The sequence below is a fragment of the Orcinus orca genome, chromosome 21, assembly GCF_937001465.1.
Source record: "Orcinus orca chromosome 21, mOrcOrc1.1, whole genome shotgun sequence".
In the NCBI taxonomy this organism is placed as follows: domain Eukaryota; kingdom Metazoa; phylum Chordata; class Mammalia; order Artiodactyla; family Delphinidae; genus Orcinus; species Orcinus orca.
This window is the reverse complement of record NC_064579.1, coordinates 12,997,862-13,013,473: the sequence shown is the minus strand read 5'-3', so window position 1 is coordinate 13,013,473 and position 15,612 is coordinate 12,997,862. Positions and strand designations below refer to the sequence as shown.

Genomic DNA, 15,612 nt, shown 5'->3' with positions numbered 1-15,612 from the left:
GGTTTTATAGTGGTTCAATGACAACTCAATAAATGTAAGTGCTATAAGGAGCAAAATGATGGAATGGCATCAGTTCCTGCCCTTGCAAAAATTTATAGTCAAAATGCAGTAGTTCTCAAACTTTTGATCTCAGGACTCTTTTACACTCATAAAAATAATTGAAAGAGTTTTTGTTTATATATATTATATCGATGGAGATTTATATTAGGAATTAAAACTGAGAAAATAAAAAATTCTGTTCTATGTTAGAGTAAATCACACTTTCAATAAAAAGTAACTATTTCCTAAAACAGATTAATGAGAAGAGAGGCATTACTTTACACTTTGCTAGTCAATGTCTGACTTAATAGAAGACAGGCAAATTCTCATCTGCTTCTGCATGCCATTTGTTGTGCTTTATTATGTATATTGAAGTATATTTAGAAAATCGTGCTTTAAACAGATATGTAGTTGGAAAGGAAGGAATATTTTAATAGCATTTTCAGATAATCTTAGATTTTTTTGTTTGATACTACACCCAGACTTGACAAGTAGTAGTTTCTTAAAGGTTAGTTGCAATGTGGAATCTGAAGCCATATCAATAAATTTTTCATACTCTGTTATGTATGAAATGAAATCCATTGGTCTGTCTTATATAAATGGATTTTATAGCTATACACATTTAAGTATCGAGAAACTTTTAAGCTCATGGTGGCAGATACAAGTTTTAAAAAATTCTCATTTTTTGCTTGAAAGCTCACATTTTATCATTGGGAGCAAATACTGTTTGTTGTTTTCCTTGAGGTGACAGGCTCACTTTGTTCATTCTTGAGAAAATGTTTACCAAATACACAGGTCAGACGGAGCTCAAACGGTCTCATACGGTTGTTCCTCAAGACAACCATACTTTGGTGTGTAGCAGAAGTGCTTAATGTGTACTTCTTATTTTGCCACAAGAATATTAAAAAAGATACATACTCAGGGGTTGGAATTTAATAAAATTAATATTTACATTTTCATGAAGGACATTCTTAAGTGAAACTGGTGGCGTTTTTTTTTTTTAAACTGTGAGGGCCTGGTGGTGAAAAATTCAATGACTAATATATGTCCATATATGTCAACTCTACAGAATACAATGACTGTATAGTTTGCTGCCACTGTTTTGGTTCATGCCAAGATGCCAGCAGTTTCACCTACCATTGCTTTTGCACCATCATGAGCACCATGAGTACATTTTCCAAATGTCCAACACATGATGTTATAAGATCTTGCACTATAACTGTCTTGACAGTAAGAAAGCTAAAATCATCTTAATATTATTTTGTAAATGGTTTTGACTTCTCAGACCCCCAGAAAGTGTCTCAGGGATCACCAGGGGACCATGGACCACACTTTGAAAACTGCGGAGCTAATACAAATAGATATTAATTTTGTTAACATTCTTTTGAGAATCTGATACTAGGTATGGACATTTTCCCCAGAAAGATATACTTAAATAGCAAATTTTACATGTAATTTTCAGAGGATTATAAACGTCCAGAAGCACTAGAGCTATGGTTCCCAAACTTTGCATCAGAGTCACCAGGAGGGCTTTGTTAAAACAGGTTGCTAGGCCACACTCCCAAGTTTCTCATGCAGTTGGTCTGGAGTAGTCTAGGAATTTGCATTTTTGTGTTCATTCTCTTTGGTACTTCATGAACCCTTATTAATCTGAAATTTTACATTTTCCTTTAATTATGAGACATCCTGTCATTATTTCTACGTATATCTTTCCTCTCTTCCAATCCTCTGTCTTACCTGTTTCTTCTCATTCTCTGCTTCTGTTTATCCCTTTCAGAATTTTTTGGCAAAGTTCTTCTACCAGTTTTTCCTCAGGAATTTCTCCTTTGTTTCTATTATTATTCAGTCAATTTATTGTATTCTTTATTTCTCCTGTTATATTTTTCATGATAATATTTCCAGTTGGTTTTACTTGGTAGATTTTTGTTCTCGTGTTTTCAGTATTCTCCAGTTTTTCTCTAGCAATATTTAATATGCCAATTTTAAATGGTTTTTTTTGGTCTGTTAATTCTGCTTTTATTTGCTCTTTCATGGTACTTGCACTCCTCAGACATCTTATTATTTTCTGCTGTGAGCTTATATTCCCTTGGAACTAACAACTATTTGGGCCAATATTGCATTTGTTTGGGAGGATGAGTTTTGATGGGGGTCCGGTTTAGGACTGGTGAAAAACCTGTGTTCTAGGTTTTGGTTCTCCACGTGGTCTGAGGCAAATAGGGACATGCCTCAGGGTAGAGAGGCTCTGGATGGTGGTTACATCGTGGTTGTTGAGGATTTCACTGAGCAATTACACGAGGTGAGTGCTATCACCGTCGTGTAATTGCCTAATTGGGAGTCCACCTGTACTTTGCTTCCCACCTCAGCCAAGTTCCAGTATTTTACCTTGATGTTACCCCTTCTCTTTTGGCTAGAGGTGTGCTGTAGATACTGCTTTCATATTCCACAGCACAGGGGACAATGTGATAATGTTGAGGAGTGAAAAGGACACAGATCACTTTCCTCTGGCCTGTCTTCTGTCCAGGATAACTGATCTTCTGCAATTAAGCTGATGTTTCTTCCCACAGTGGCACCCAACCATTTTTTTTTTTTTCTTCCCAAGGAGGAATGATTTCTTACAGTGTTTTTTTGTTTGTTTTGTTTTTTTAAGCTGGAATCTGGGATTTGTCTCATACCCTTTTGCTTCTGGTGATTTCCCAATGTTTTTGGAAAAAACACACATTTTTAACTGTGTTTGCTAATGAAATACTTCTTTTATCTGAGTATAAATGTTTTCGTTTCTAAATCAGGTTCTATAAAATGGAAAAATTAATTGGTCAGAGTCCACCTTTGACAAATGAAAAATATATGCAACGTCATTGCTTTATAGAAGTCATTTTGTAGTTTGTTTTCTAAACTGTTATTTTAGAAATAACAGGGAATATACTCTTATAAGTCTTAACCATGACTTCTGATCTAATGAAGTGTAAAATAGTTCTTTATTTAAAGGCTAATAGAGTTAGAAGAGGAAGCAATTATGACTAATGTTAAGTAGAAAATGCATGTTTCTTTGTCATAGAACATTTCTTATAAGGTAAGCAGAAATCTATTATTAGGTACCTACAGTTCTGTGTATATTGGACTGCATAAATTTAACCCAGTGTATAGAAAACCTTTGACATTTTAAAGAATATATCACAAGACTTTCAAGACTTTCCCCAACTCCCAGCTTAGAGCATAATACTGGGGCATATAATTTCCTTCATAAAAAGTAGTAAAACTGAAAACTTTAAAAGACTAGAAGATAGGCCTGGTACACAACATAGTGATTCGATATTTCTATACATTACAAAATAATCATTTATCATTTGTCACTATACAAAGATATTACATTGTTATTGACTGTATTCCCTATGCTGTACGTTTCATCCCTATGATTCATTTATTTTGTACCTGGAAATTTGTATCTCTTAATTTCCCTCATCCCCCAACTCCCTTCTCCTCTGGCCACCACCTGTTTGTTCTCTGTATCTGTGACTCTGTTTCTGTTTTGTTATATTTGTTCATTTGTTTTGTTTTTTACATTACACGTAAGTGAAATCATAACGATACTTGTCTTTCTCTGTCTGACTTATTTCACTTAGCATAATACTTTCTACATCCATCCATGTCACAAATGGCAAGATTTTCTTTTCTTATGGCACAGTAATATTCCTCTGTGTGTGTGTGTGTGTGTGTGTGTGTGTGTGTGTGTGTATAATACCTTCTTTATCCATTCATCTGTTGATGGACACTTAGGTTGCTTCCATGTCTTGGCTATTGTGAATATGCTGCAATGAACATAGTGGTGCATATATCTTTTTGATTTAGTGTTTTTGTTTTCTTCAGAAAAATACCCAGAAGTGGAATTGCTGGATCATATGGTAGTTTTTTTGAGGAACCTCCATACTGTTTTCCATATTGGCTACACCAGTTTACATTCCTACCAGCACTACACAACAGTCCCCTTTTCTCCACATCCTCACTAACACTTGTTATTTGTTGTCTTTTTGATAATAGCCATTCCAACAGGTGTGAGCTAATAGCTCATAGTAGTTTTGATTTGCATTTTCCTGATGAATAGGGATGTTGAACAACTTTTAATGTGTTTCTTGGCCATCTGTATGTCTTCTTTGGAAAAATGTCTGTTCAGATCCTCTGCCCATTTTTAAAATTGGGTTGTTTGTTTTTTTAATGTTGAGTTGTATGAGTTTTTTGTATATTTTAGATATTAACCCCTTATCAGATACATCATTTGCAAATATCTTCTCCCATTCAGTAGATGGCCTTTTCATTTTGTTGATAGTTCCCTTCATTGTGCAAAAATTTGTAGTCTGATGTAGTCTCATTTGTTTACTTTTGCTTCTCTTTCTCTTCCCTGAGGAGACACATCCCTATTGCTAAGACTGATGTCAGAGAGCGTACTGCCTGTGTTTTCTTCTAGCAGCTTTATGGTTTCAGGTCTTACATTTAAGTGTTTAATCAATTTTGAATTTATTTTTGTATATAGTGTGAGAAAGTAGTTCAGTTTGATTCTTTTGCATGTAGCTGTCCAGTTTTCCCAACATCATTTATTAATTTTTAATTCAGTACAATTATAAGTTACTGTGTTTAATGGACCTTTAGAGATGCTCACGGATATCTAGAACTACTGGTATTAAATTGCTGAATGATGACTTTGTTAGCTGGGAAAGAAAAGTTACTTTAGGAACCTTACAGCTATTGCATAAATGTGTCATGGCTGAAATTTGTTTCATTGAAAGTAATTTTATTGTCATTGGTTTTTTTTTTTAATGTTTTTATGGGGATGGAGGTGGTTTGGTATGCTTAAGAAAGTAACCAGGCTATTCTGATATTTTAGGTTCAAGTTTTTCCTAATGTTTTTTGAGAGAACAGTGAACACGTCTCATCTGTCAACAAGTACCTTTTTATCTTTCCTAACTTACTTTCTGTTATTTCTTCTGTCAGGAAAATAGATATTATATATATATATAAAGTTCATGAGTTATTTTGCTAGACAGTCCCAAACTTATTTTATTGTTACTTTGAGTGTCTTTTGAATATAATTTTTTTGCACTTAAGGAAAAAAATTATAAATAAGTATATGTGAGAGATGCAGTATAAATTTTTTCATTGGTTTTATAAGTCGATGAATTTAGCAGTTCAAATGATATATAGTGCTTGTGGCTTTGCTGACGGTCCAATTAGGTCGAAAGAGTCTTTAAGCTATGACTTTGCTACTATAAATAAAAACATCACTTTTTAATACTCCAAACACTTTAGGTTTTTCTCCTTTTATTAAATTTTAGAATGCATTGTTGTTATTTATAAGACTTAATATTGCCCAGGGTTGTTCCTTTGAAGCTTTAAGTTTAGGCAGTTTAAAATGCTGAACACAACTGAAACAAATTACTGTCTCTATGAACTCAGACCTAGTGAATAGATACCAATGACCTTACATTTGATATTGAAACATTTTTGAGTGGTTTTAATTGAAACTCTAACGTTAGAATAAGAAACTTGGTACGTATATTGGGTTTAGGTAATGTGTAATGAATTTAGGTTTTCCTCCAGTGGCAGCACAATGCTTTCCACATAGTATATTTTAAAATTTCTTTGAGTATGTGAAATAATGTAATTGTTTCTCCTACTGCTTAGGGGAAAGAATGTGCTGAAATTTACAAGAGGTTCCTATTACTTAGTTTGGTTGGGGAAGAAGAATTCATCAGTGTGAACTTTTTATTGCTACTTGGCTTGCCCTGCTGAAATTCAGACTCTGTTACTTATGACTCAGAGGTTCTGCGTGATCTGGTTTTACTGACCTTTCCTAATGCACCACTGCCCCTTCCATCCCCAAAGCAATGAAAACCTTAAAATACCCAATAATCCTTGACAGATATGCATAGGGTATTAATGGAGAAAAACACAAAATAGAAGAACATAAGAGACCTCAATTTAAGGAGAGGTATATCATACATATGGATTAGAAGACTCAGTATTTAAAATATTCAACTTTCCAGAATTAATTCTAATCACTAAGCTTTTAAAGAAAACAATTTCCAACAGGCTTCTTCATGGAACTTGAAGATATTTATATTGAACATCAAAAAACAGTAATAGCCAATATAATTTTTTAAGAGGAGCAGAGTGGATTGACATTGCCCTACTCAATATCTAGGCTTATTTTGAAGTTAAACTGTTGAACAAACAAACTGATGGAAAAGAAAAGATACGGAAAAAAATAAAATTAGATCTTTAACTCACACCATACTTACAAGATCTAAATGTGAGAAGCAAGATTATAAAATTAATCTAAAAGAAAATGTAGGAAAGTATGTGAATAGGAAGGATACTTTAAAGATCACATAGGAAGCACAAACCATGCTTCCTATGTATGTAGGGAAAGATTGTTTAAGTTTAAAACTTGTCTGAAATCAAACACAATGTAAACAACGTTTAAAGACAAGCCATAAACACAGAGAATATATTTATAATGCATATAACCAACACAAGATTGGTGTTCAGAATATATAAAGAACTCCTACAAAACAATAAAAAAAAGACAAATGAAAAATTGGGCCAAGATATCTGTCTGATAGTTGACAGATGAAACTTAAATTGTCAGTAAATATATGAACAGATGTTTGTATCAATTTGCATGGATTCAGCTATAGATATTCCAGAACTCAACTAACAGAAACTTAAAGCCTAAGGACATTTATTTCCTGCTTGACAAGTCTAGAGGTAGGAAGTTCAAGAGTTGGTCCAGTACCTTATGAGCATAGGAAGGATCTATGCCATTATTTTCATAATTCCCCTGACCTTCTTATCATTTCAGTGGCTTCAGATGTCACCACCTTTTATGAGAAATTTTCTAAAAATAGAGAGGAAAGGAGAAAAGAGAAAGGGACCCTCTTCCTTCATACACCTTCTCTTAATGGGGAGAAAAATCTTTTCAGAAGTTTCTAGATTTTCCCTTCTGTCTCATTGCCAGTCACTGACAGAGAGGAATGAAATCACCTTTCCGACTTAGAGTAATCAGGAGTCACTCCCTGGACTGGGGAAAGGATTGCCTTCTCTTAGCATATATTGGCTGTCCAATTCCTGAGCAAAATAGAGTTTCTGTTTGCCAGCAAGAAAAGGGGATAATTAGAAAAAGCATTTGACAAAATTCAAATCCATTTATGATAAACAGTCAACAAAGTGGGTATAGAGGGAACATAACTCAACATAGAGGCCATATATAACAAGCCCACAGCTAACGTCGTACTCAGTGGTGAAAAGATGAAAGCTTTTCCTTTAAGATCAGGGACAATACAAGGATGTCCGCTCTTGCCACTTTTATTCAACATAGCATTAGAAGCCCTAGCCAGAGCACTTAGACAAGAAAAAGAACTAGAAGTCATCCAAATTAAAAAGGAAGAAGTAAAATTGTCACAATTTGCAGATGGCATATTATATATAGAAAATCCTAAAGGCTCCATCAAAAAGCTTTAGAATAAGAAAATTCAATAAAGTTGCAGGGCATAAAATCAATACATAAAAATCTGTAGCCTTTCTTTGCACTAATAATGAACTCTCAGAAAGAGAAATTAGGAAAACAATCCGATTTACAATTGTATCAAAAAGAATAAGATACCTAGGAATAAATTTAACCAGGGAGGTGGAAGACCTGTATATTGAAAACTGTAAGACATTAATGAAAGAAACTGAAGAAAACAAATAAATGGAAAGGTAGTCTGTGCTCGTGGATTGAAAGAATTAAAGTTGTTAGAATGTCTATACTGTTCAAAGCAATATATAGATTCCATGCAACCCCTATAAGAATTCCAATGGTATTTTTCACAGAAATAGAACAAACAATTCTCAAATTTGTATGGAATCACACAAAAGACTCCAAATAGCCAAAGCAGTCTTGAGAAAGAAGAACAAAGCTGAAGGCATCATATGCCCTGATTTCAAACTACATTACAAAGCTAGAGTAATTAAAACAGTATGGTATTGGCATAAAAACAGACACATAGATCAATGGACAGAATAGAGAGCCCAGAAATAAACCCATACATATATGGTCAATTAATTTATGACAGGAGCCAATAATATACAACGAGGAAAGGACAGTCTCTTCAATAAATGAGATTGGGAAAATTGGACAGCTACATGGAAAAGAATGAAACTGGACCATTGTCTTACACCATACACAAAAATTAACTCAAAATGGATTAAAGACCTGAATGTAAGACCTGAAACCATAAAACTCCTAGAAGAAAACATAGGTGGTAATCTCCTTGACATAAGTCTTGGTGATGATTTTTTGACTCTTGACACCAAAAGCAAAAGCAACAAAAGCAAAAATAAACAAGTGGGACTACATCAAACTAAAAAGCCTCTTCATGGCAAAGGAAACCATCAACAAAATGAAAAGGCAAACTACTGAATGAAAGAAAATATTTGCAAATGATATTTCTGGTAAGAGGTTAATATCCAAAATATGTAAAGAACTCATGTTGAGGGGCTTCCCTGGTGGCGTAGTGGTTGAGAATCCACCTGCCGATGCAGGGGACACGGGTTTGTGCCCCAGTCTGGGAAGATCCCACATGCCGCGGAGCGGCTAGGCCTGTAAGCCATGACCGCTGAGCCTGCACGTCTGGAGCCTGTGCTCCGCAGCGGGAGAGGCCACAACAGTGAGAGGCCCGCGTACTGCAAAAAAAAAAAAAAAAAAAAAAAAAAAACGTTGAAAACAATGACGGAAGAATGTGTGTGCGTTCGTGGGTGAATTGAAATTGAGTAGTCAGTCAAAGTCTCTCCTAGTTGTTACCTTTTGGCTGAGAATTGGATGACAGAAGGAGCTAGGCATGTGAAGATCTGGGTCCAAGGCCTTCAGGCAGAGCACACAGCAATTGCAAAGTCCTCTAGACTGAAATAAGTTTGTCATATCCAGGGAACAAAAAGTGGAAGACAGGGTTAGTAAAGCTCAATGAGATGGGAGAGGTGAGAGTGGCCAGCTCACATAGAGCCTTGTTAGGTCATAAGGAGATTTTAGTAATATTTTATGTGTGTTATTGGAATCCATTGCAGGATTTTAAGTAGGGAAGTGACCTAATCTGATATGTGCCTTGAAAAGATCACTCTGTCTACTCTGTTAAGTATGAATTGTCAGGCAGCAGCTGTGACAGTAGAGAGACAAACAGAAGGTTATGTGCTGAAGTCTAGACAAGAGATTGTGGAACTTGAAACCAAGCTGGTGGCACTGGGGAGTAGGCAGATTTGAGATGTGTTTGGAAGTACAGTTCACACATATCAGGACTGAGGGGAAGAATTCTTCAACAGTAAAATGAGGGTAATGGTATCTCTCACAGGGTGTTATCACAGGAGCTAATGTTTGTCAAGCATTTGGCATACTTCTTGACACACATAAGAGCTTACTAAATGTTACCTACTTAACCATTATTATTGTTATTTTTTTTGTTGTCAAGAACAGGGCATGTACTTTAAGCAAAAAGAATTTTTCTGTAAAAGCTAAATTATACCTGTTGTACAACTCTCAGATTGGAAGTGTTATAGCACATACTGTTTTGTTGGTAAAAATCAGAGTATTACTCTGTCTTAATTTTTAACAACCTTTGGATCGGAGGGAGATGGTTCATTGGTTTTCCTTTTGTACTTCATAATACTGAACCATAAATATATATATATATATATATATATATATATATATATATGTATGTATGTATGTATGTATGTAGCAACATTCCTTTTAAAAGCTGTGACTTAACTTTTTTAAATGTGTGCTAGCTTGACGAGCTGGGACGCTGAAAATCTTGTCTGCAGTATGTCTGTAATGCTTTCACTTAGGGACTGTTTCTTTGAGTTAGTTATTGGTACGTTACTTCAAATTCTATGTAGTTCTTTGAACTGACCCTAATTATTATTTTTACTTTGGTTCTTTAGACCCAAATAAACAAATCAATTATAGAGATAATTATGACTAAAAACCTTGGTTATGAAACAAAGGCCTTATATAACCATCAGAGATAACAAATTCTCTTTATGTGTGAAAAATAATGCATATGCATTCAACATGGATAGAATGGCGAATGACCAATTATGATTTGTGCTTAACAGTACAGGTAGAGTATATGTTTTGATAAACTTTTTATGTATGGTTTTCTAAATTACAGTACTTTAAATAGGGGACTTATTTGTTTCATAGTTAACAAAACCTCTGATTTAATAATGTATTTTAATACAAAATCAAATTAGAAGAGTTTACGTCATAATTGCCATATAAAATGTATCTTTACGGGTTTTGACTGTTCACCTCCACCTTCTTTTATAAACTTATATGTGTACACCCACATATATTTTATACAAAATTATGTTTTTATATAATAATTAAGAAAACAGATAATCAAAAAGAAAAATATTCCATACTTCTACTGCTTAGTGATTTAGTCTCTTTTTCTACCCATCTATGTATCAAATATATATATATATTTTCTCCTATGTTTTGTTTTATATATTTTTAATCTAAAAGACTGATCTAAAAAAAAATCTATGTTGTTGAATTTTCTGTAATATCCTGTTGTGTGTGTGTGTGTATGGTCTATACCTTTTTTGGTGATTTTTTTCATTGTGGTAAAATATATGAATTTTAAAATGTTAAAATTTTGTTTATTTTAAGCAATTTAAAAATAAAATACCATTTTAGCCATTTTAAAGTATATGACTCAGTGACATTAAGTACATTCACAGTGTTCTAGCGTCCTTTTAATACAGGATGGTATTATATCAAAAACCATCACTTCATCATTCACTTAACAGAGTCTTTATTGTTGGACATCTAATTTCCGTGATTTTCTATAAATATTATGATAAATATTATTTTTATTTTTTTAGTAGGCATTCAGTTTATACTGTTTTAATACAATAATTTTAGACCCAGAATTACACATACAAGTAAATCTAAAAGGAGGGGAAAATACATGTTACATTTGTACACCAACATTAATGTGCCTGCAAGTTCCTATCATAACACAAAATTCTAGTGAAACTTAAAAGTGGCATATCCAGGTGTATGACTTCTATCTACAATTATCTCTGGGACCAAATGCATTCACATTCCTCCACATGACTCCACAAGACCACTTCATAAGGATTCACGGCACCAAATGAAGAATTTCCTTGCCACCAAAGATTCAGGGAATGAGCATAGAACTCCAAAAACTACTCTGAAGATGACTCTCTTTGTGTTTATTCTCACCATTTTCCAATTTGTTTAGATGTAGCTAAATATGGTCTACAAGTACCTACAAAAGAAGTTGGCCATAAAATTACTTACAACACAGCAAAATTTAGTTCTCTGCAAAATAAGTTAATATAATACTATTTGTTCCCTCCCATAGATAACTTTGGATTTGTAATATTTAATTTCCTTCACTTCTATTTTAAAAGAAAGAAAAAACATACAATAGGGGTAGCCAAACTATTGCATGGAAATATTTATCCCTTACTTTCTCTCCACTTTACAAAGCAAATTGTATGATTCTAACACTTAAAACAAAATAGACTTTAGGAATAATTTGTTCTAAACTACCTGTATAAGTTTCCTGTGGCTGCTGTATCAAATTACCACAAACTCTATGGCTTTAAAAGAAATTCTTTTCTGTCACAGTTCTGGAGGCTGTCAATCCAAAATCAGTATCACTGGGCCAAAATCTAGGTGTTGGCAGGTCTGTGCTCCCTACCAGGCTCTAGGAGAATCTGTTCCTTGACTATTCCTGGTGGATGCCAGCATTCCTTAGCTTGTGGCCACATCACTCTAATATGTTATTATAAATATTCTTGATGCAAAATATTTGTTCATATATGAATCTTTTTTTAAATGATAAAGTTTGAAAAGAGGTATTGTTGAGTCAGAGAGTATATTTGTTTAAGCCTATTCATGATAATGCTACATTTTTTCTAAAATGTCATACCAGTTTTTATTCACATTTTCAGTATGTGAGCACAGTTCCATTTCACCACTTCCTTGCTGATACCAAGCATTTTTGTTTTGTTTTGTTTTATTTTATATTTTAGATCTAAAAGTTTTAGTAAAAAGTAAACACACTCTTTGCTATTTTGCTTCAAAGTTATAACGTATATTTTTTAAAGTACCAATTGATACGTTAAGAAGTATCTTATTTTATCTTTATTTATTAGTGAAGAAAGGAAATTAGTTCTCAAACACTGTTAATGCACTGATGAGGGTGTGTTTGCACTCAGGCTTTACTCAGATCTATAAAGCAGGAAAATCACTAAATCTTCATGGGTCAAGAAAGCACCTATGGCCCAGTGGGAGAGTAGGGCTGTGACAGTAGAGGCAGGAGGCACATTGAAGTCAGAGAATTAAACAGAATGTAATATCTGTAAAGTTCGGCATATAATAAAGAAACAGCAGGATGGTGATAGTTACATTAGCATGTACCCTATACTTTTGGTGTTCCAGTTACTAATATGAAATTGACTTCTTTTCACCCAAAATTTTCAACTTAATTTGAAGGATATTTTCTGTGGAAACCTAATTCTGATAAATATCTGTGGAAACATATCTTTTACTTTGAAGGCTTTTTTTAGAGCCTGCTTTCCTGGAATGAGTGGATTTCTAAAGATAGTGTGGAGGACATAACGTTGAAAGAAACCTTTTTCTTTTTCCTTCTATTTTCCACATAGTTCTCATTTATTTAGTTTATATATGCATAAAATAAAGGAAGATAGGACCCTTATTGCTTTTCAGTTTTATTTAAGATGTCATTTTCTAACAACATTGCATGGTAAGTAATAGCATGGAGGTAGTGATACCTAGCCAGTTAAGTTCTAGTTAAATTTAAAGTAGGAAAGGAAGGATCATAAATGAAAGTATTAAGCTGTAAAGATAAAAATACTAATATTTGCAGTTTCCTTTTTTTTTTTAACGCATTGCAATGTAGCTTGTAACTTCATCACAGTACTATAATGACTTTCAAATTGTCAAAATAACTGTTCTTTTCCATTCTCCATTGACCTCACTAAATGCTCATCATGTTGGACTTTGCATAGTGTTGTTGCCCTTTGACTTCCATAATGATGTGTTTTCTTGGTTTTCCTTACCTTTCTCAGTGCTTGCCTAGTCCTTACAGTGCTTTAGATTTTTTTCTAGCTCTTCCGACAACCCCCCGCCATTTTTCTGTCTGAAAATTGTGATACTTTTCACCAGTGTTCTGGCTCTGTATTTCCAAATGCCTGCATTCTCACTTGTTTGTCATAAAATTTCCTCCAACTCAGTAAATCCAAGCTTGAATTGTTTCACCTAACCACCCATTCATTTAGTTTGGCTACCAGTCCCAAGATAGATGTTATGGCATTATCTTTATTTCTTCCTTTTCAAATATCTTGTAACCAAACTATCACCGCGTATTTCTGGTTTCCATATGTTCTTCTCCAGTTGCCCTAGTGTAATGTTGAGTGTTGTGATTTGGCTTAGATTTGGTTGTCATTGGTATTTAAATAACCTTTATTAAAATGTAGAGATGGATTTTATACATATGATTTTGTCTTGTGAAGCATGAGGGGAAAGTGAATGCCTTGGACAGGACTCTTGCCTCATTCATTTTACATTTCTAGCACAGTTGCCCAGCACATAATAGATGTTGAAGAAATGTTTTTTGAAGGAACTGAGCAAATTAAGGGAAGAGCTTTCTTAGTTCTAAGTTCTGTGAGATGAGAGAATCCATTTGAATGGCAACTTTTTTTTTTTTTTTTTACCTTTTTGCTGTAGAACACAGTACTTCAGTTGTTCGCATTTGTTGGTATTGTTAAAGGAATTCTAATGGTTCTTTTTACAAAATTGACGTACAGTATAAAATATTTTCCCTCTTCCGTTTTAGGTTTTGGAAGGAAGGATGTCGTAGAACACTTATTGCAGATGGGTGCTAATGTCCATGCTCGTGATGATGGTGGTCTCATCCCGCTTCATAATGCCTGTTCTTTTGGCCATGCTGAGGTTGTGAGTCTGTTACTGTGCCAAGGAGCTGATCCAAATGCCAGGGATAACTGGAACTATACCCCTCTGCATGAAGCTGCTATTAAAGGAAAGATCGATGTATGTATTGGTAAGTATTATTTGTTGATATCTAAATTGTACTATCAGCCTGACAGGTGTAACATTTTAAATGAAGGTTTACACAAGGAAGAAGGGTAACTTTTTCCTTGTTTTTTATTGCAGTGGAAATAGTGTTCCCAGAGAATAAATAAAGAAGGCTTTATTACTTATTCTTAGAAACAATTCTTTTCCACCAAGGGGAAGTAGAGAGATGGAAATCTAAAGTTGGTTAAGAACAAGTTTCGCAACATTAACTCTCCAAATGTGAGGCAAATGTCCACTGGTGTGGAACTAAATTTTGATGGATTACTGTTATCAACTTTAGTTAATTTACAGTCTCTTTAAAAGACTGCAAGTTTTCCATCCTAGCATCAATGAGAACCATTATAAAGTACAAGTTCTAACTGAACTGGATGACATATTTGGAGGTTTTAGGTTGATTCAAGGAAAGTCATGTAGTACTAAGGCAAAACCTTTTTCTTTATGTTACTAAAATTGAACACCAGCTATTTTATTAGCACTGGAAAAGCTCTGAGTGGTTTGAATACAGTAGTTCAAGGCTTAATATTTTCAACATGTGCCATAGTCTAGAGAAAAAGCAATTTCAAACAAAATTGAAATTTTCAACGATTTTAAGTATTGTGATTATATGAAATTGTATTCAATCAGCATGTCTTTCTATTTTATATGTATCTAAGTATATATATTTTTAGATTTTGCTATATTTTATAAACTCTTTCATTTTGAATCTAAAACAAGCTTCTAGAGAACAAGCATAATTTCTCCTGAGTGTATCATCTCCTTCTTGAAACTTAAGGTGGTGGATGTTCGTTTAGCCTGTGGCAGGTTGATTTACATAATTGTTGTCTTCCTGAATGGCATCCATTTGTTTAGTCAGATATTTTTATGATAAAACTCAAATACATATGTCATTTTTAAAGGTACAGAGGCAGTGCCATTATTAAGATTTTCTCCCTCTTCATAGCCATCTCTTCCAGCCTCAAATATATTTTTTAGTGTTCCTCAAATTATTGCATTGCCTGACAAAACTTCTTTATCCCATTCTCTCTCATTATCCTTTGTCACTTCACCATCCATTGATGTGACCCTTTGGACACCTTATCCTTTTTGATCTTTGACATCTTCCATTTTCACTTGATTTACCCATTTCCTCCTATGTCTCTCACTAAAACAGCCATGTCCTAGACTAAGTCATTTCATAAAAGTAACCCAAAAAGCTTGAACTTACCACATATTCTCTGACCACTAAACATCTTAAGTTACTTGTGATAAGTTACTAAGTGATAACAATTATTGAACTTGACATTTATTCTTACCTAATCTTCTAGACCTTCAACTTCCCTACTTTCATCCTTTCTTGCTTCACTTTGTCATATCCATTGGATTTTTCTGTCATTAGTTATAGAATTTTATAT

The 15,612-nt window shown here is 33.9% G+C and overlaps 1 protein-coding gene across 3 annotated transcripts in view; it reads left to right on the top strand.

Moving 5' to 3' along the window:
- TNKS (tankyrase) overlaps window positions 1-15,612 on the top strand; it is a 176,695-nt gene that overhangs the window by 10,518 nt on the left and 150,565 nt on the right. For all 3 annotated transcript variants that reach the window (XR_004475386.2, XM_004277152.4, XM_033400604.2), the window contains exon 2: window positions 13,962-14,186. Coding sequence is in view for 2 of the 3 variants with exons in the window: in XM_004277152.4 (XP_004277200.1) it covers window positions 13,962-14,186 (225 nt within the window). In the remaining variant the exon portion in view is untranslated. The remainder of the gene's footprint in view (window positions 1-13,961; window positions 14,187-15,612) is intronic.